This window comes from Gouania willdenowi, chromosome 22, assembly GCF_900634775.1.
Source record: "Gouania willdenowi chromosome 22, fGouWil2.1, whole genome shotgun sequence".
NCBI lineage: Eukaryota > Metazoa > Chordata > Actinopteri > Blenniiformes > Gobiesocidae > Gouania > Gouania willdenowi.
The window spans coordinates 11,053,462-11,074,707 of NC_041065.1; the positions used below are offsets into that span (position 1 = coordinate 11,053,462).

General features: G+C 39.8%; 1 protein-coding gene across 2 annotated transcripts in view; it reads right to left on the minus strand.

Annotated features, from left to right (window-relative positions):
• Window positions 1-2,434: 2,434 nt before the first annotated feature.
• Window positions 2,435-21,246, minus strand: part of trim9 (tripartite motif containing 9) — a 51,541-nt gene continuing 32,729 nt past the window's right edge. The window contains exons 5-11 of one of the 2 annotated variants that reach the window (XM_028438155.1): window positions 21,039-21,192; window positions 19,153-19,298; window positions 15,145-15,283; window positions 10,152-10,190; window positions 6,874-7,177; window positions 5,900-6,062; window positions 2,435-2,979 (exon numbers count right to left, since the gene is read on the minus strand). In XM_028438155.1, the coding sequence (XP_028293956.1) occupies window positions 2,902-2,979; window positions 5,900-6,062; window positions 6,874-7,177; window positions 10,152-10,190; window positions 15,145-15,283; window positions 19,153-19,298; window positions 21,039-21,192 (1,023 nt within the window). In that variant the 3' untranslated portion in view covers window positions 2,435-2,901. The remainder of the gene's footprint in view (window positions 2,980-5,899; window positions 6,063-6,873; window positions 7,178-10,151; window positions 10,191-15,144; window positions 15,284-19,152; window positions 19,299-21,038; window positions 21,193-21,246) is intronic. The other variant, XM_028438156.1, reaches the window with a different exon arrangement.

Genomic DNA, 21,246 nt, shown 5'->3' on the forward strand with positions numbered 1-21,246 from the left:
ATTAACATTTTAAGCACTTTTTTCATTACTAAAGTCAAATAAGTTTTCATATTTTGCCACGATGATGTTTATTTGTTGAATACATCTAATGGGGCATCACATTGAAAGTAATCTAAACATATTATCTCCATGAAGAGATTATTCATTTACCTAAAATTAGGCGTGGGGGGAGGAGATCTATGTATATATAACTATCGGTTTATATCGGAAATCAGAAATTTAACGTTGGGCAATACCAACATATTGGATAACGTACGGCAACAAGCTAGTATCGCGCATCCCTAATTATATCAAACATATTAAGCTACTTTTGAATTTTGTTCTTTTAAATTGTAAATAATTTATTATTTTGTGACTGAAAAATTGTCTTCCTTTTGTTCCTCAGATTCAATTTCCATTCATTAATTTTTGCGTTGAAGGTGGCCTTTGTTTAATATAATGCATGTTATATGTTATACATTTGACTTCTTTTTGTTCCTTTTCCATCATGTTTTTTTTTTTTTTTTTCCCAATGTGGAGGAGAAAGAAACATTTGTTTTAAAATGTATTGAATTAAATAAATTAACAATCTTTTTTAAGAATATTTAAAGGTCACATGTCATGCTATTTTTCACTCATCTCCATCTCCAAAAACATAGTATTTGAGGTTTATTTTCCTAAACTCGCCTGTTTTCCAGAGTTTTAGCCTCTGAAAAGTCACTTTCTGAGCAACTCTACACAAACAGGCTGATTTGTAGCCTACTTATGCATATTCATGAGTGGGCGTGTTTATAGACGGGACACTGACTTCCTCCTCCCCGCACGGTGACGTAGGGCCAGAGGACGGCCCACTGTCCTCCCACCCACTCCGTAGCCGAGCTCATGCTGCTTTATAAACACGGGGGGCGGGGCGTTCACCAGTACATACATAGACTGTAGAAAATACATACATCGCACTGCGCGAAGGACGCTGAAATGCTCACCTTAGTGGGCGTGTCTGTTTACATGTCAATCACGGCAGAGAGCTTCCTGGAGGCGTGGCTTCTCCAGCTCAGTGCCGCGTCAAATTCGTAATCAAAGTGGGAGCGCGTCAATAAATTGGAGCGAGGTGTTTGAGGGAATCAATGAAAAAAACACTTTAAACGTGTATGAAGCCCAGATAGCACTTTTATCATGTTTAAAGCACAGAAAAGTTAATTTAGCGTCACATGGGCCCTTTAATCAAAAGTAAAAGGGAAAAATTATCTCTTTATTATTATTACAAAGCTTGTTTTTTTTAAAGTGACCTGACCTAATACCTTTATTATTATTATTATTATTATTTCTGGTTTTTAACTGCTGAAGTTGATGAAATCTCCTTTTATTTGGGTCATATTGGTTTTAATGGTGGTCTAATAATTCCGATTACAATGATACATCTTTAGTTGAGTAAATCAAACCCGTTTCATTAAAGGCTAATCTGAGCTCTTGGATCTCACATGTGGGTTCTATTAATTTATTAAGTGCTAACAGATTCGTAAACTTAAAAAAAGATGTAAACCTTTGCTGGTAAACATCACACCTGCTGTGTTCCCTCCATCAAGGAGGTGATGCCACAAACCTTCCTGTCATATAACTTATAAACAAAACGTTGAAAAGCTTTTTTTTTTTCCAACTATAAAATGCAAACGTAATCATCTTTCCATAGCATTAATACAAAAAGGATTATGAACTCTGAAAAACTCAGAACAACAATAACTTACATAAGGTCGACGCCTTCTCTGCAATAGATCATCTTAATAACAATATTACAAATCTACTAATATTCACTCGCCTACGGTAGAAAAGCAATATATATACGTACTGTACGCCACCTGCTGTAGCACCGTATTCAAACATCTTCACAGTCATGACCTTTAACCATATCTACATCATTTTTTCTATAAAACAAACCAAAGATCTTCTCGCTCGAGACGTTTGTCATCACGGGACGGTTACGGAGATTTCACACGAGCGAAGCCACGAAGAAAAGCGTCTCATTTACACGAACGAGGATGTGACAGCGACACCGCTATAGGAGTCGCAATATTGCTCTCGTCCCCGACCGCTCACCATTTACCCAGTGCACACGGAGAAAAAGATTTATGTCCTTCCGTGTTTTAGGTTAAATTAAACAAAAAACGTGAGGTACCTTATGGCAGGGGTTCTCAACCTTGGGGTCGCGAGACACTGGGAAGGAGCCGCCAGATGCCTTTAAGAATCCAATAATATTTTTTGAACAATTTGAGCCCATTTTTGCTTATTTTTTCATATTTTAATCTATATTCATCACTTTTTCTATGAAGCAAATAATACTAAACTTCCTGGATAACAGTGGATATTATTCAGATGAATAAATAAATGTGGTTATCACAGATTCATAGAACAATGAACCATCATTTTCCTGACTTTATGGATGGGTCACAAAAATCTCTCCCCTTTATTTCCCCTTATAGATGACCCTGTCTCCACATGACTGTTCTTCAGTGTTCATGTCTGTGTTCAGTGGGGGTCCACGGTCTCTGGCACCTTTAATTTGGGGGTCGCGGGCTGAAAAGGTTGAGGACCACTGCCTTATGGTAAACATTATTCAGGTATGGGAGCTCATGCTGTTCTCAAGCTAACAATCAACAAATCTGACATTGTAGGAACTAAAAGCTTTGATTTGTAATAGATGATCAGATCAAGGAGTGAATTCAAAGCATTGAAACTTTTCAGCAGCATTTCATTCAGTCAGGATGTTCAGGGTGGGGCGTGTGTTCAGTGTCCTGCAGACAGCATGGCTTTGCAACCCAATGGTCCCTTTCTTTATTTGTTTTTAGGGGGTTGTGAACAAGAGTGTGGTGATGAGATATTGACTTGCAGGATGAATCCTGGCCAACCCTCGATGGAGGTGGAGAGTGTTCAGCACACAGAGCCAGTTGGATCGGCCTCTCCGGGGGTGTAAAAATCTGGTATGGGCAGGCCTGTGTGCAGCGTGACCTACAGAGAAACACATTAACACACAAATTAGAAGACAGCACTTTATAAACATATACTCAGTAATCTTTCTGATTTTGAACACACATGGTCTCCTTTCTTACAATACGCATCATTATACAGTTGAATGGGTGGGTGTGCTGTCCTCTTCCTCTCCAGTGTCATATTTTATCATAGTTACCTTCGCGATTTATCACTGGATCATTTTACTTCAATCAATTATTACTAGTATTCATTAGGGGTGTGACAAGATTACGTGCCATGAGATCTCGCAAGATTTTTTTTTTCATTTTTGTTTTTGTTTTTTTTGTGAGCTATCCAAACTTCTATTTATGTCCTGTGGGGGCAGTAATGCACCTTTGCTACGTCTAGCCTGCCAGAACCTAGATCAGTAGAAGGGAAAGAAGAAGAAGAGGAGAGGTACATTTTAGTGCGAGGCTGAGTCCGAATACTCCCTCCTATCTCCTTTCCTATCCACTTTTCCAAAACCCCATGGATGACATCACGGGGTTAAGGGGAGGAGTTAGGAAACGGCCATCACGTTTGTTTTGACAATCAGAGAACGCTCTATTTAAATGAACATTTTGCTCATTCAACATAGAGAGGTGAGTGCACAGAAGCACAAAACGACATTTGGTTCAATTGGAGGCTGGTGGACTTCTCTGTCTGCTGCACAAACATTTAATATAAATGTAGAAAACAAAATAAACAAAGAACGTATTTTTTTTTTTTTTTCAACAACAACTTTAAAACCTAATGATATTTTTTCCCCTAATTTAATGTAGCTGTTCTGTCAGTTCCTGTAACTTCAGTTCCTAAAACCGTCCTATTGATCTGTTGATGCCATTGATCTGAGTTAATGCAGCAACAGAGTCTGTCAATCAGTCGATCAGCACCATTTGAAGATGATCTACTGAGCATCATACAGCAGGTCTGAGCTCCTGAACAGCGATCAGCTGATTCTGGCCTGACACTCCCGTCATCAACGCGACACAAGAGTTTTATGGTCAAAACATGGAGAGAAAGACACAGGAGCTCCGGACGCACAGCATCCTCTCTGCGCCGTAGCCACACCAGACTCCACACGCACCGTTTCAGGTGTCCAGATTTTTTCTCTCCCTCACACACACACTTGTATTTACTCTGCATTTTCTTATTCAGTGGCTGTTAATATTGACTATTGTTTAATTTTAATGTTTTTTTGTGTGTGTCAACACACAGTGCAGATATGATCTCTGCGTGTGTGTTTGCACCTGCCTGTGGGTCGTACTATTTTCGGCGCATAAAACAGTCACCGCAAATTGTTCCTGGTTTGATGAATTGAATTACGCCCACTGCATTAACTTATTTGCATTTCCTCCTCCCATTTTCTTGCGAGATCCGCCTACTTTACATATTCATCGGAGGGAAACGGGGTGCATTGTGGCGTGCAGAACACGCGCAGTCCTGATTCCCGGAGGTTTGTACCCCCTATTAGCGCGTGGAGTGACCCCTAAACCTTTAGTGAATCTGTCCCATAGCGTATGCCGGAAAATGCTCTAATGAAAATATTTGAAATGTATAAACATATACTCAGTCAATTTTCATTTTGCAAAAAAGTTACTAGTATTCAGAAAAGATTTGGGAAAAAAGATAATAATAATAATAATAATAATAATAATAATAATAATAATAATAATAATAATAATAAAGATAGAATTCCGACTAAGATTCAGGATAAAACTGATGGAACGTTGCATTTGTTTTATAAACTGATTTTTTTTACACAAAAGAAACCAAGTAATTCAAATCAAAATTTAAATTGAGAACATTTACAGCCAGTATGTTAAGGAAATAAAATGAAATATGTTGTGTGACTCTTATGAAAAACATTAACTGAATTGTACCTCAGAATTACAATTAAATGTGATTGTCAGTGTTGGCTGACAGCTATTTAAGAAAAAATACAATACAAAACAAAATAAAATAAATATATATAGTTATAGTTATTGTTATTTTTGTTGCTTTATTGTATTGTTGTTCTCTATGTTGTGTTCTTTGTACATTTATTTCATGGTGCAAAGGGGCAAATTACATAAAATTACTACTTTCTGCTGCCTTCTATTGAAGACTTGGGAACATTTGTGTTTTTTTTTATTAAATTAAATAGTTTTGTTTTTAATCAAAAAATAAAATAACGTGAAAAATGTGAAGAAAAAAAAAAAAACTACCTAAAAATGTATAGCAGTGTCTAACTGCAGGGGGCACTGTTGCACTAGCTACATTAAATTATAAAGTCTTAGGAGCAAGTTTGGCTTTAATCATCCAGTCATACAAAACAGAGAAGACAAGCTCAGAGCTACTGTATGTGGAAGTGTTGTTGAGTCCCTGAGGTTCTTATCTGTGCACGTTCAAATGAGAAGTTTGATAAATCCTATTTTACTCTAATGTGAGAAAAACTGCTATAAAGGCTTACATTCCTCATGGTATTCGTTTGGTATTTAGTTTTTTAAATTCCAGGCCTATTTCTTCAACAGGGTCAAAAAGGGACAAACAATTAAAAATCAGCTGATTTTCAATTTTTGATTCTAAAACTAAAACTCTTTTATCTTCCTCTTGTAATTAGCTTTTTCGGTTGATAAACAGTGCGACGACATGACGTTCCGCTCAGTCGTTGACCGTCAAAATGGCTCACACTCTGCAATTGGTCACGTGACTGGGAGGTCCCTATACTTGGTAACGAGAGACCATTTAGAGGCTGCAAATGCACATGAATGATCATATTTAAGACACTAAAGCTTGTTGCACACTACCAAAGTGCTTGACTTTGTGTTACATCACATTAGGAATATAAACAAATCCAAAAACACCTAACCCACGTCATTTTTAATCCCAGAAAATCAGATTTCTGCCTTTAAAGAAGGAGCTGTTATCATTTTCCTACCTGAACGTTTCTATTGATGCTGATAGCTGGGTAATAGGCTCCCTCCAAGGCTTCAAACGCCACCGGACCCTGCTGCTCATCGTTGATGAGGAAGATGAGGATCCCTCTGGAGAAGTCCAGCAGCGCGCCTATCGTTGACCCTTTGGTGACGCCACCGTCCGTCCTACAGGGGAACACAAGACCAGTGATCAGCACTTCCTCCTTCCTGAACTACAACAGGGACATTACTGGAGTAACGGAACCTTTTCCCACTGAACTTAAGAAAAAAAAACCATTGAATTAACATGATATAACAATGCTAACTATACATATTAGCGTCAACACTGGACATTATATTTCTTCTTTTCTTAAAAACTCATGGCACGATTACACGTTAGATCAGCAAAGAGTTGATTTGATTGTTTGGCATTTTATTTAATTCAAATTTTATCTCTTGTAAAATGTTTTCCAGTCTGTAAAGTTTCTATTTCAATCCAGGGCTTGACATTAACAAATGCCAACATGTAATACTGTAAATATGAGTATGTGACTTTCCCTTCTCTTCTGCTCCGCGTATGAAAGCAAAACCGTATTATATTGTTGAGCTGCTGCTTCAAAACTACAATCAAAATAAAAGTGAAGACAGTTCTCATGTGGTCTTCTATGTTGTAGCCGACAACAAAAGGTTTGTTGTGTGTTTTTATCCTGATACACGTGAATAGAATAAAGCCGATAAAACCGGTTTTCCAACCTCAATTCGGAAATTACTATTTCCAGATCACTTTCATTCCAAATAATTTAATTCAGCGTAACAAATTACGAATGAAAAAACGTCATGTAACCGTGGCCAGTGAGACATTACTAGCGTACAACTTTAACAAGCCCCGTCTGCGTCCAGTGTTTGTTCATTGGTTTATTACTGAAGTCATGAACCAAGACTTGCTACTAACTTTACATATTTCAAAAAAACTATTATCTGTCACAATCTCCATTACCTGTTAGTGTGTGAGTTGTTGTGCATGAACCAGGAGCGGTTGTTGTCCACATACATGGCCCAGGCCTTGTCGTCTTTCCCCAGCATCACATCCTTCAGGACGTCTCCCCGGGCGATGCCGAAGGCCGGGTCTGGATGGTTGTCATAGCGATCGATTGTGATTTCCCAGTAGTGAACGCCGCGAGAGAAGGAGGAGCTACACATGACCACCCGGTCATCGTAGCTGTTGCACGACACGGTCAGGTTGTCGTTGGAGAAGATGATGTCGGGGTGAGAAGAGGCTGGGTCGAAGGTGAACCAGGCAACTGTGAGCGCGCGCGCACACACACACACACACACGCACACACGCAAGAAGTTCGATGTGAAACACAGGCAATAAAAAGACTCAATGCAAACATTATGATTGTGACAGAAAATAGAAACAAGAAACAAATTTAAATGAAGGAAAACAGTTCAAATGAAAGAGAATGCTCATACTATGGCACAGATCTAAAGCTATCATAACATCAGACGCTTTAAATTAACTTAGAAGTTTAAAAACGTAAACACTGACAATAATCAAAGTGTGCGTTAACTGATCTCAATGTGATAAAACAACAGATTAGAGTTCTGATAGTTAGGAACACACAGTTAACACAAAAAGCACTAATTCAGAAGATCTTAAGGGTTCAGAGTATTTTGCAATAGATTAATAGTTTTTCTTCCTCTTTTATAGAGTAAAGATACGAGGATCTATTATTTTGCAGCAAAAAGAGTCAGAGGAAGACAGAAAGAAGTAAATTAATTAAATTAAAAAAACAATGCTGAAGTTGCTGTTGAAAGATGTACTTTTATATCCCTACAGGCTACATGTGTGCAAGTTAAACAGGAGGACGTTTGCTATTAAAGGGTACCTGTAGTGAAAATGTATAAAACACAAAATGTGTTTTATATATTACTATTAATACAAAAAAACAAGTGCACATTTATGTAAAGCTGCTGAGATGATAATTTTTAGATAAAGACATAGCGCAGTCATCATTGCTTTTATCTCCACTGTAGACACTCTCTTATCGACGTTGTCGAAAAAGTTTTCCGCATTGCATTGTGGGATGAGGAGTCCTGTGGATGGATGCATATGAGTGATTTTCCTTCATTCCAACTATGATTTCTTGTGTTTTTTCACCGGACAACAAGGAAAGTGATTTGTTTGACACTTTTTCTGTTGTAGTTTGTTCCCAGTATTCCCACGTGATATCACTTCACCCCGGTGTAAGATTGAGATCTTTCCATGTAACCCCAAAATATGTTTTACCACAACTTTCATAACACGAAAACACTAAAAATGTGTAGGGAAGTTACTTTGGCAGAGTTTTTTGGGGGGGAAAACACAAGAAATTCACAGTAGGAATGAAGTAAAAACACTTCTATGCATCCGTCCACGGGACTCAAATGGTCTATGAGGCATATACTACGTCTTTATCTGATTAAAAAAACATTAGTGCCTCCAACAGCTTTGAAGAGTAAACCCGTTTAAAGTGTGTGTGTTTTTTTTTGGGCAGCAGCCATGTTTAGACGGATGTTGTATGAGGTAATTGATTCCGGTGCAGTGTTTCATTTAATTACTGTGATTTACTTTTTTATTTAGGTTGTGTTAATACTTTGTGTCAATACCAGCTAAGCAGGTCTGGGCCTGGTTAGTAGTTGGATGGGACACCACTGATATTACCAGGTGCCACAGTGGGGGATAGTCGCTCCAGTGGTATTTGTCATTGTGTCCTTGGGCAAGGCACTTTACCCACACAATGATGTGCTATTTTTCAAGTGTATGAAGCTGTTATTTTAAGCTTTGGTTGTGCATCGGCACGGCCACAGCCGGTAGTCGACTGCGCTTTTTCAAGATTACTTTGCGTGTAGGAGTGAGAAAAGGTATTACTGGGGGTACAAGTATGGGAGGACATTGAAGCGATTTAAAGGAAAGAAAATCTGCTAGAGAAGTAGGGGTGAGTATTGGCAAGGATGTTGCAATACGATACGCATCGCGATACTTGGGTCACAATACAATATTAACACAATATCACGATAAATTGCGATATTCGACCCAGTTAATATCAAAATTAAACGTAGAGATAAAAAATCGAGTTGCTGTATATGTTCATCAGAAGATATTGATTATTCAGAGGACAAATTCAGTCAAAACTATTTACTTCAAAACATCCTATTTATTATTATTATTATTATTATTATTATATCTATGGCGCCATCTACCGGAGTGGAGGTGCAGAAGTGGCACACTTTTTTAAGTTTTTATGTAGGAACAGGAGCTGGTCATCATGCCCAGTAGTTAGGCTGCTCTGCTGAGAAGTGACAATGTCTCCAGCAGTGGAAAACACACGTCCACCCAAAAATTCGCAATATAACATGAATAGTGATATTATTGAACAGACGATATTATTGGCCGATTTTTGGGTTTTTTACGTTTATCGGCATCGGCCGATGCGGGCTGCTGCGTTCGCTGATCTGCATTATTTACAGAGAACAGATATATTTACTTGTTCTTGTTCTACATCATCTGTATTTAATATTTGTTAAATATTTTTTTCTTGTTGTCGTTCTACCTCACCTTTGTTAATTTCAATAAACGTTCTTTTTTTTTTTTTTTTTTTTAATTTGAGACTCGTACCATTTGTTATCCTCATTGTGTAGTTTTTATGATATAAATTGAGGGAGCAAATGTAGTATTGGCTCCAAATATCGGCTCAAGAAAATCGGCAGTCCGTATTGGTCATCGGCTAAGGCTGATGGAAAGAAAATTGGTATCGGCATCTGCCCTAAAAAATCCATATCGATCGATCCCTAAACGTGAAATTGCCTTTTTTTCACACCCCTATAGAGAAATGCGTGTCGAGGAATTACTAAAAGTAATACAAAAGCATGACATCACAACTGGCGTCTAAAAAAAAAAATAAATAAATAAAGACAATTGAAAGAGTACACAACTAGTACTATATATATATGATCTTTTGATAGAGCTTGCAATTAAAATTCACTACGGGTACCCTTAAATATGGGCTCCAGTGGACAGACGTCCACTGGTCTTACTACCAGAAGCAGTTTTACTACATGTACTCAACAACACCCAAAGGAAATTAACCAAAAGACATTTATTCGAGTCCTGCGTTGAAGTTATTTATTGCAGCCCACACATTAACAAAAAGTCCTCCTGTTGGTTTGAGCATGAACTGATGAAACAGACGGAGATCTAAGGGGGGTTAAAGTGGAAAGTCAGCAATGCCATACCTGTGCCTATAGACTGAATACCACATGGAGGGAGTCCAGCTGAAATGTGAAATGAGGAGGGAGCAAAGAAAGGCAGGGGAAAGAGAAAGAAAGAAAGAAAGAAAGAAAGAAAGAAAGAAAGAAGGCAAAGCAAAGCCGTGAAGCAGACAGTGTAGAGGGGTCGGGGAGAAGGAAGGTGGAAGAGAGGGTACAAAAGCAAAATTGAATCGGGAAGCTGGTGCAGCTCAGTGGCCAAAAGACCAAAGAAAATGCCCAAAGAGGCTAAAAGAAAAACCCTGAGCAAACAAAGCAATTTACAGATTTTCTTTGGTTTAAATAAAGGGATAAAAAAAAAGCATAGAAATGATTGTTTAGCCCTGCTAACAGGTGCTGAGAGCTTAGTCTGCCATGTCAAGTCTTTCAGGCCCACTGATGAATGACAAGCTTCCCAGAGCAGCATTAAACTAATGGGAAAGCAAGCACATGGGTGGATTATACTGAACAGCTACCATACTGCTGGGTATTCCTGGTTCACCAGTTCACACACACAAACACACAATTCTCATTTATGACCACACATTATGTGTAAAAGTGTCTGGGAATGCTTTGAGGAATAATTGTTTTTGAATAACTCCAAAGCGTTTTGTTTTTGTTGCCATTTTTCCAAGGTTTTTCCCCCCAACAGTAGCTCTTACGTCATTAGCAGGTTAGATAAAGTGTCTTCGCTACAAAAAGAAAGAGTTTTTTTTTTCCTCATACATTCTTAATAATACAGTCTGTGAGCCAATCACAGCACAGCTTCCTTAGTGCTATCAAACTTTGGATGAAAACACCTGCTAGCGGGTTGCTAACAGGCAGAGTTCTTGTTATTTTGACACCAAAGAGCAAAACAGGTTTTTACTATGAGCTTGTTGGATAGTTTGTCCGCACAACGCAAACACGACAGCACAAATGTCAAGAAAATTGAACTCTGGACTATACTATTAGCAACATTTTCCCATAGCCATTAGCTGACATCTTGCTATGCTAACGGTGATGTTTTTTAGCTGTTGCTTTTATCCTTTTTCCAGGTTATTTTTCTTTTCACTGCCTTCACATATTCATTAGCTCCTTTGCTGATTTTTCTTCATCAAAAAAATAAATAAAAATTCAATTCAATCAAATAAAACCTTATTTATCCCCTCGATACTATAGCTACATTTTCCCATAGCCATTAGCTAACATCTTGCTATGCTAAAGAGGGTTCCTTTTTTTGTTGTTGCTTATATCTTTTTGAGGTTGTTTTTCTTTTCACTGCTTTTATATACAGTATTTATTAGCTTTGATGATTTTTCTTCATTAAAAAATAAGAAATAACAATTAATTCAAAAAGACTTTATTTATCCCCAAGGTATGTGTGACTACGCTTCTTGTTTCTATGTTCTTTGTTGCTCCCATTCTTCAGGTTTTGAATAGTTGACCAAGCCTTCAGCACAGATTTGCATTCCCTCCCATTCCCATTTAGATTATTTGCGTGTTGGTGGTAACGCACCTTATTTAAAACTGCTTTGAAGTTACCTTTGTCAAGCTTTAGCTGTAAAATATCTTGGGCACTAGACAAACTGGTTCCATTATAAATGATTGTCAGCTTTGGCTTTTATTGACATTGATGAACCAAAACTATGTCAATATTTTTTCTTAAAATAGCGAGACACATAATAGATCTCTATTTTTTTTAATTCAACTGAGGTCAGACAAGAATAACTATTCTGGGTTAAATTTTCTCCTATTTGGGACAGCACGTGTGAGTGAGTTCTGTAGTGTGGCTTGTTTAGGGTAAGGTCTGGGATAGGACCCACTCAGAAATCCATCTAACTGTGCTTTTAATGCTGTTCTGAGATGCACCAAAGGCAGTGAATACAAAATAGGCAATAAAATATATATAATGATAAAGGCAATATTGTAATTTTCTATATCGCCAAAATAGAAATCTCATATTTTGAATCTCGATATATTGCCCAGCGCTAATTGGCATATTAACAAAGTACAAGCAAGGGGCTATAGCTGTTTCAACATGTCAAGTCTGGCTCTGAACCACTGCAGCTTGTTGTGTTTTTAGACATTTTTGATGATGACACATTGTTTGTCAAATGTCAACACAGTGGATATTTGCATGAAAAAGACATTTGTAACAATGATGTTCAAAAGTTGTGGAGTTATTGTTCACTGCTATAATTAGCTAAAATTCCCATTATTAGCAATTGTAACATTGCTATTCTTACTATGGACATCCAGTGAGTGATTGTTTGCAATCCACATTCATAACTTCCACAATGCTAGTTTTGTAACCTCAATAATTGACAGACTAGACCTTTTAATGAAACACAAAAACAGCTTTAAAGAGTAACTAAACCCCAAAACCAACCAACACTCAACATTTTAGTCAAAGTATTTCAATTTGGTGTATTTTGTTGTAAAATGTCAGAGTGACTGCCCTCTATGGGTTGAAACCTGGTTATTACAATTTATTTTTGCTATTGGCTGAGAACAAGATCATGTGATGTTCTGGGACCATCTTGCATCATAAACAAGTAGATTTTAGATTCTTGGTCCGAGTTCGGGCCAGACTCGGGCCTCATTTTCCCGCTCAGCTGTCGGGCCGGGCTCGAGCTTCATTTTTAACTTTTTTTTCTTTTTAATCTCTATTACATTAATAATATTTTTTAATAAACACAAAAACACTTCTATATTGTTGTGGTATCATTTCTAAAGTGATTTCTGCTAGTAGTGGGACGGGATATTGACGGCGTTGTGTTGCGTTTCGTTGTTCAGCGTTCACATTTACTGAATATCATTTGCTGATTTTGCTCATTCCTCACTTGCTGCTGGAGCGCAAGGAACAAATCTGATTGCGCGCTTCAGTCAGGTCTGCGCTCTACGCACAGGCCGCCCGCTCTGGTCTGCATACTGTAACGGACTGGGTTCTATGTTCTGGTTATGTTCCACTTGTGTGTATTCAGTGGTTAACTGATATTGAGATTTCCCATGGCCGTGAAAAGACTAAAGATTAAAGATTAAATCGGGGCTTTCGCCTTTAATTGGCCATGTAATGTTAGTACATTAATGGAATTCGTCCTCTGCATTTAACCCATCCCTGAGGAGCAGTGGGCAGCCATTTTGCGGCGCCTGGGGAGCAGTTCGGGGTTAAGGGACTTGCTCAACATCCCACAGTGACGGCCCAGGTGAGGCTTGAACCGGCGATTACAAGCCCAGCGTCCTTAACCACTAGGCCACCACTCTAGGCATCATGGTTACGTGCAGCTTTCTCTGCCAATGTGTGTCTTTGTTTACATGTGTTCTGAGTGTTGATTGGCTGGGAGGCTTGGAAAAGGGCGGGCGTAAGCGGGGAAAAGAGTGAACAATTCTGTTCCCACGGTAGTGTGAGTGTATAAGACGGTTCTTTGTGTGTTTGATTGTTTATTTTTGGCATGTTTCTACAACCTCCATTAAAGCCTGTAAAACTGTGATAACGGCCCGAGTCACGTCATTACAATACCTTTAGGGCTGCGGTGAGTGTGCTCCCCCCCAATCTTTCCCCCCTCGCTGCGCGAGGCACCGTGCTACTAATCTACCAGCTGCAATACGTTCAATAAAATAATGGGTCGGGCTTTATGCCTATAAACAAGCACTGTTAGCCCCGCTCCTTTTATAAACAAGTTTGGATGAACTTCGGCCGGGGGCGCGAAACGTCTCCGCACCGAATAGCACGTACCACGTTTCCGAGAATTCAGTCAAATGACTCGGTTCCACTGAGTAATAAAAGTTATCCGAGAGGCTCTTGACATCCGCTCATAGAATATCCATGTCAAATTATAGCCCAATTCAACAAGCATTAACGGAGAAGTAGTCAATGGCGCCCCCGTGGCACATGAGGAGTAATGGGCCCCATTTATATATTGGTATGTGTCAATGATTTGGTACCACTAACTGTCGCAATATTTGACTCACAAAACAATGAGAAAACAATTTTAATGGAAATTGACGAAAAAAGAGGGGTGGCCCCTGGGCCCCTAATGGAATTGTGTGAGGCATAATCGTAATCTACGGTGAATTACCTTTGAAATGATATATTGCACAACTATGTTCCCATAAATTTGGAAATGACCAGAAATGGGGGGGTGGGCCCGGGCCCACGGGCCACATTTCAAAAAAAGGGCTCAGAGCGTCTCATCGTAATAATAATTAGTATTCATACCAAAATGCATTCTGATCTAACAAGAACTAATGAAGGAGTAGTCATTTGAAAAATGGTGCCCCCTGGCACCCCCGTGACACGTACGGGGTAATGGGCCCCATTTATATAGTGGTATGTGGCAATGATTCGGTACCACCAACCATCGCAATATTTGACTCGCAAATAAATGTGAAATTGACTTTCGTTTATTCTTTCTTTTGGGGCCCCAAATCGAAAATCGGGCTCCAAGCATTGACGCGCATACATCCATAGATTATAGCTACCAAATTTCAGCCCGATCCGTTCACGAATAACAGAGGAGTAGCGATTTTAACTAGTGTACAAGTAGAACAAGTAGAAAAGAACAAAGTGAGTGGCGTTTTGAGTCCGGTAGCCCGGCCTAAAAACTAGCACCTGTGGGCTCTACAATCTGTGGTGAGTAGGTTTGATTTAGAGAAGATTAAATAAAGACGTATATTGAGTAATGAGTAGCTAGCTAACATAGCACAGATTGTTCATTGGAGATTTTATAGAATAGACTGGGCGTGTCTAAACTGCTCCAGAAGCCACGCCCATAATGAAGGGAATTTTTTTTAATGTCAGGAGAAAACAGGGGTTTCGTTACTCTTTATATCTACAATATGTGTGATTATTATACACAGGCTATTCAAACTCATCTTCTTTGCATGTTTTGTAATGTAATGATTAACACCATTACTCTGAAACACAAACCAAATTTAGTCTTGACATGGGTTCCTGCTATTCACAACAAAAGAAAGAAGGAAATGAAGCTGCACATACTCTCAGAGGTCTGCATGATCAGCGTCTTGCTGTACTGGCCCACTCCACTCCCATTGAAGGCCTTCACTCTGGACTTGTACGTGCTGTGGAAGTGGAGCCCATCCACAGTGCAGATGGTCTCCGTCCCCACATACACCTCCTGGAAACACACAACAAGCTTCCTGTCAAAACTGACAGAAACATTAAGTGCGACACATAATGACACCCAGAGATTCCAGGTAGTTTTTGTTTTTTCTTTAAACGCAGCACACGCAGCCCCTGAAGGAAGTCCCATTTAGATTGAAGCTAATAAGTGACAGTTTGAATTTGCGTAATTAAAGGTGGGCGACGCAGCCCACGCTAAAACAAAAATAGACTGGGACTGAACTCGCTGAGCAGAACGTGGCGCTACTTGCTGAGAGTAAATGAGTCAACGAACAGAGGAAGAATAGGTTAGGATAATTATATCTGTAAAGCCTTCCATCAAACTCATAGATGACAAAGAGGTTTAGAACAATAGTGACAAATGGTTTAGGGTGGCAGGTCTAAAATAAGCAAAAGCTTTTCTTCTGAAAAACTACACACGAGCAAAGAGTTGTATTTTATGTTCTCGTACACCAGAAGATAAAAAGATAGCAGTCAACAAAGGACGTTGACAAGTTTGGCCATTGCTACCCTGTTACCCTGCTATGCAGTTCACATTAGCTAGTATGGGAAGATTGAGTATGCAAGAAATAATTTTTAAGTATGCACAGTGGGCACACTAGTCATACTTAACCGCCCCATGATGCATTGCGAGCGGAATGTAAAATGATCCTGGGACCAGTGTCACATACTGAGTTTGTAACCGTGCTGAGATTGTAAGACCATCTCAGCACGCACCAGTCATGTACTGCGATTGTACCCGTGCCAGAATTACCATGCGGAAATTGTCATACTGAGATTAAAATGATTTCTTAGTTGTAATTCACATGAATATGTATTAAGAAGTCTAATAATGTATTTTAAATATTTCAGGGAGTTATTTGTCAGTGAAGAGCACTTTATGCCAAAAATGAACTTTGAACATTTACTTTGAAATTGAATGAACAGTCCTAGCACAGCGGAAGTAGCAAAAATTCATTTTCCGGTAGTGCGCATGCTCAGGTACAATCTCAGTACGTGACACTGGCTTCAAGCTAAAAATCGAACATCCCCTTTTCAAAATAAAAGCATCTCTTCCTACCTTCCATTAGTTTTCGCTTTTAAAGCACAATGGCGTCTCTCTGAAAATCTCAGTTTTATGGAACAAATGACCACATGTTGATATTCTACTTGGTCACTTTCTCACTTAAAATGCTTTCAGAACTTTCAACGGTGGCGAATCAACAAAGATATTTAGCCTCAGTGTGGTTTTTGTCATAGGTTCGAAATGCTTCTTGGGAAACTTGGAAGTATACTCAGTGGGAACGTTCATCATCCTAACCATACTTACAGTATATAAAATACAGTGTAGACTCATTGAGTTTGTAGTGTATAGTACGGAGTATGAGATTTCAGACAACCTGAGAAATGGTCTTTGGTTACCACCTGCAGAACAATTCATTTATATTACAGGGGGTTGTTCTTGCTAATTGCCTCTCATTTCCACCTGTTGTCTGTCCCATTTGCACAACAGCAGGTGAAATCAATTCACAATCAGCGTTGCTTCCCACCTGGAAAGCTTGATTTCCTGGCTGTGTAATTGACTTGGAGTTACATTGTGATGTTAAACCCTGGATTTCCACTGGATCCGTAACTGCTGCGAAACAGCAACGCAGTTGATAGGTTTCCATTAAAGTCAATGTGTCAATTTCCACCGCATGCGGATCTGCACCAGCACAGCACCGTCACTGCTGAGTCATGCTGTAGCCCGCTGCTGCAAATACGCTTCTGTTTGTGCTAGACGCTGGAGCTGTGCTGCAGCAATTTAACAAAAATAAACCGGTGCTGGACAGAAAGTAGTGCATAGACAGAATAAAATAACCAGATTATTCTCAAAATAAAATAGGTAGTGGCTATCGTACGATTGCCGTATCAATATATCGACATTCTATTCATACACAGCGCCCCTATTTAGCCAGTTTAGGTCACGACTAAACCTTGCCCTAAACTTAACCCTAAAAATTGTTGCGATATTGCGTTATAAATGGTAAATGGACTTGATTTATATAGCGCTTTATCCCCACACTGAAGCAGTCTTAGCATATTAGCTCATTCACCCAATCACTCTCACAGTCACACACCAGTGGGACAGGACTGCCATGCAAGGCGCTAGTCGACCACTTGGAGCAACTTAGTTCAGTGTCTTGCCCAAGGACACTTCGATACGTAGTCAGGTACTGGGATCGAACCCCCAACCTCTCGATCAGAAGACGACCCACTACCACCTGAGCCACGGTCGCCCTGATCTGGTCAAACCTAATCCTAGAACTAAAACTAACCCTAAACCTAACCCTAACCCTAAGACGCTACGTACGTGTACTTTGGTAACCATACCAATAGCACCGGGGGTTGCCCGTACGTGTTCAAGCAGGAAAACACCGACCTTCCGGGACCTCCAGCGGGCCCATTTTGGAATTCGGACTCCAAAAACCAAGCGCATATTCGGACTCGGGTGCACCAGACCTTACCGTTGATACCATGATTGGCCCGATCCGTTCACAAATAACAGAGGAGTAGCGATTTTAACTTTTAAAATCTTTTAAAATCGTATTTCTCATATAAATATTGCATTTATCCATGGTTGAATCACACATATGTATTGTGCGACTACACGTGAATTAGCGAGATCACCTGAGTCCTTGCTGCAACAGATGCGTTAAGCAGTGGAGCAGTTTCGGTGCAGCTACGCATCCAGTGGAAATCCAGGGTAAGTGTTCCCTTGACTTTTGGAGCAGTGAATAATTAAGCAACTTTATAATTAAGCAAATTTTGCATTTTCTGGTTTAATGTACTTTTTATTTGGAAATCTCGTTACAGTAAAATGTTTTTGGTCTTTTTCATTTTCTATATTTTTCTGTTAATTACAGTATTCGGTTTTTATTTCGTCAGTTTTTAACCACACAGTCCAAGCCTTTTAAGGGTCGGACACTCTACATGAACCTTCTTTTTTCCATAAACTCATTAGAATAAATCAAACAGAAAACAATATTTCAGGTCAGGTTAGTGATCATAATTAGGCTTGGTGGCAATTGATGTAGTTTGTTGACAAGAGAAATACACTTTTATTATTTTCCCCAGTGGGTTTCCCTCTATGATGATTATACACAGAAGTAAAAATACTTCGGTTAAAAAATTCAAGCCTTAGGGCTTTGCCAGAGTTTAAAATGGAAGCTTTATTTGAGAGCTGGAACTAATTTGTTTTAAACTAATAAACATGTTATCCAAACTAGAAAATGAGCTATAAATCTTCTAAATTACCCATTACCTTGCAAAAGTCTACCTGAGTGATTGTTAGTAGAGAGAACCGGTCTATAGAGCTCAGAGTTGGTGTTCAGACACATTCTGTATAATATCTTTGTTCTGCAGGTATAGGTTGCTGCTGTAACAAAGCAGGGGCTTGAGTGTATGGAGAGCTGGGGAGGGTCTAATGAGGATGGATTACCTAGTGACGCTTTGTGAGTGTATGAAACCTGCTTTGATCCGTACATTGTGCAGGATCATCCCAGTTACCAGCTGTGCTGTAGCCACTCTCTCCTCATAGTGCTCTGATACACAGTGTCATATGAGTTGAGCAGTACAGCTATCGCACACCCACTCAAGGGATTTGGGCAACAAAGCAGAGCTTTCACATTCCCCTGTCCCACCCCCCCCACCCCCCTTACACACAAGATAAACACAGCTTTGTTAAAGAAAGAGAGGGAGTGTCCTTTAGGTGAAATATTACTCTAGCTGCTCATGTTTCTTAACTAGTGTTTTTAATCTAAATGTAAATCTCACTCACACAAATAACAGCAGCACCAGTTAAAGCAGAAACATTCATCTCAGTGCCAGCAGAGAGAATCCTACCCTGAATGGTCCTCCGCTTCCATCGTCCAGCTCTAGGATGTATCCTTCCACAGCGATATTGGACAGCGGGGGCTGTTTCCATGACAACGTGGCGCTGTTGTTCTGAGTGCAGCATTCCTCCAGTTGTAGCATTGGAGCAGCTGGGACTGAGTATGTGGGGGACACCAGACAAAATTAGATTTATAAAGACAAACCTCAAACCTGGATTTATGAAACTGGAGAGACGGTGTTTGATGGGATTCGGTTACACTTTACTTGAAGTTTTATGCATAAGGCTGACATTACGCTGTCATTGTCTGTCATTAGCAAGAAAAAGGTGTCATGAAGGCTGTCATTAAGCGTCGTTCGCTAAATTATGACACCTTTGGCTAAATTATGAGACATTTGGAGCTATGTTGGCATTTTTGGGGTTAGGTGGATATATCTAGTGGGGTTATGGCACGTTCACACCAAACTCTTTTCGGGCGTCAAAATCGTGCCTCACGCCCCTAGTTGGACACTTGCGCTCAATGAATCAGACGCTTGTCGAAGACCCTCTGGACGCGCATCCAAACAAGTTGGAAAGAGAGCACGTTGAACGCGTTTTGGGGAGGGGCTTCTCTGTTGCTGGTGGTGTTCATACAAAGGATGATATTGTGGAGATCAGTTACGTTCATAATTCATCCAGTGACTGTGAAGTGGTGGGGAACATTGTTGTGTTGAGAAGTTTGTGTTTCCGATCGTATGTATTTTGGTGTGACTCAGTGTGTGCACTGTGATGTTAGAGGACTATAGAGAAGTGTTGGTGAATGGAGAATAAAGCTTGGAGCTCCTTGCTGAACACGCCTCCTCCGACTCCCATTCATCGGCTCAACATTATTGAGAGAGTGGCATGGTTTTATTTGATAAATAAAGCCAGACAACACCGTCGAAGAGTGCCTTGGCGCCGTTTCTGGATTCACCAAAGCTGTGCTTGGACGAGAGTCACTTTCACCGTTACTTCCGTCTCTTCCGGGTCCAGTTTCACGACCTGCATCGGTGCTCGCATCTCCTACCAGGACACCAACTATAGGTGCTCTATTCCAGCAGAAGAGCACCTGTCCATCTGTCTCCTGTTCGTGTTTTTTTTTTATTATTCTGAATACGTCACGGTTGGGGAAAGCTCCTGATTGGTCAATGTGCCGCGATATGCCCAAAAAGTTCAACAATCTCAACTCTAGCGTCGGCCACGTTGGAGACGTCGGACGCACGTTAAAAGCTTGAAATCTCAAAACGTGCATCGTCCGCTGCGAGTACAGCTTCGAAACGTGCCACACAGGGGGTGCGGGACGTGCAACGGGACCTCTCGACGCCTGACGATTTGGTGTGAACGTGCCATAAGGGTTAGGGATAGAAATTTTATGGGCACGGGCCACAGGAACTCTTTCGCCCTACCTATAAGACGAAATAAAATAAATAAAAGTACAAAATAATAAAACCTCAATAAAACAGGTCCAGGACTGAATAAAAAAGGTAGAAGTCTACAGCTTCCTGTTAGATTAAAAAACAGATTATCGCCCCTCTATAGGATACTGTATGTTAAAGTGATGATGTAATGTACGGGCAAACGGTAGATACAGAGAATAATTATTGTCATTTCTGTGTCTTGTACGATAGGATTGTATATTTGAAGTAAAAGTTACTTAAGATTACTTAGCGGAATCTATGCAAATGGCACAGTATAGATTTTCTTAAATGAAACAAAAATGATCAACCAGTCGTTAATTTGCCTTTGCCTATTTGGTAATAAAACTCTCCCTTAAAGTAGAAAAATAAACATTCATCATTTGTGTGAGAGAAATCCCACACCTTTGTAAACCCTGGCTTGTTCCCATTCTGAATACAGGAGTATAAAGCATGTCCTTTACCTTTCATCTGTACAAAGTCCAGCTGGTGAATGGTCTGTAGCAGGGGTCCACTGTCCAGAGTGAGGTCAAAGTCACTGCTCATTCTCGGGGTGAGCGTTCCTTTCCCCCACTGACCCTCAGTCATGTGGACCCTCCGGATCAAAGCGTCAGAGATCTAAGGGACAAATACAATACAGTGCATGGTACTTTAGGCTGCTCTACAACACGT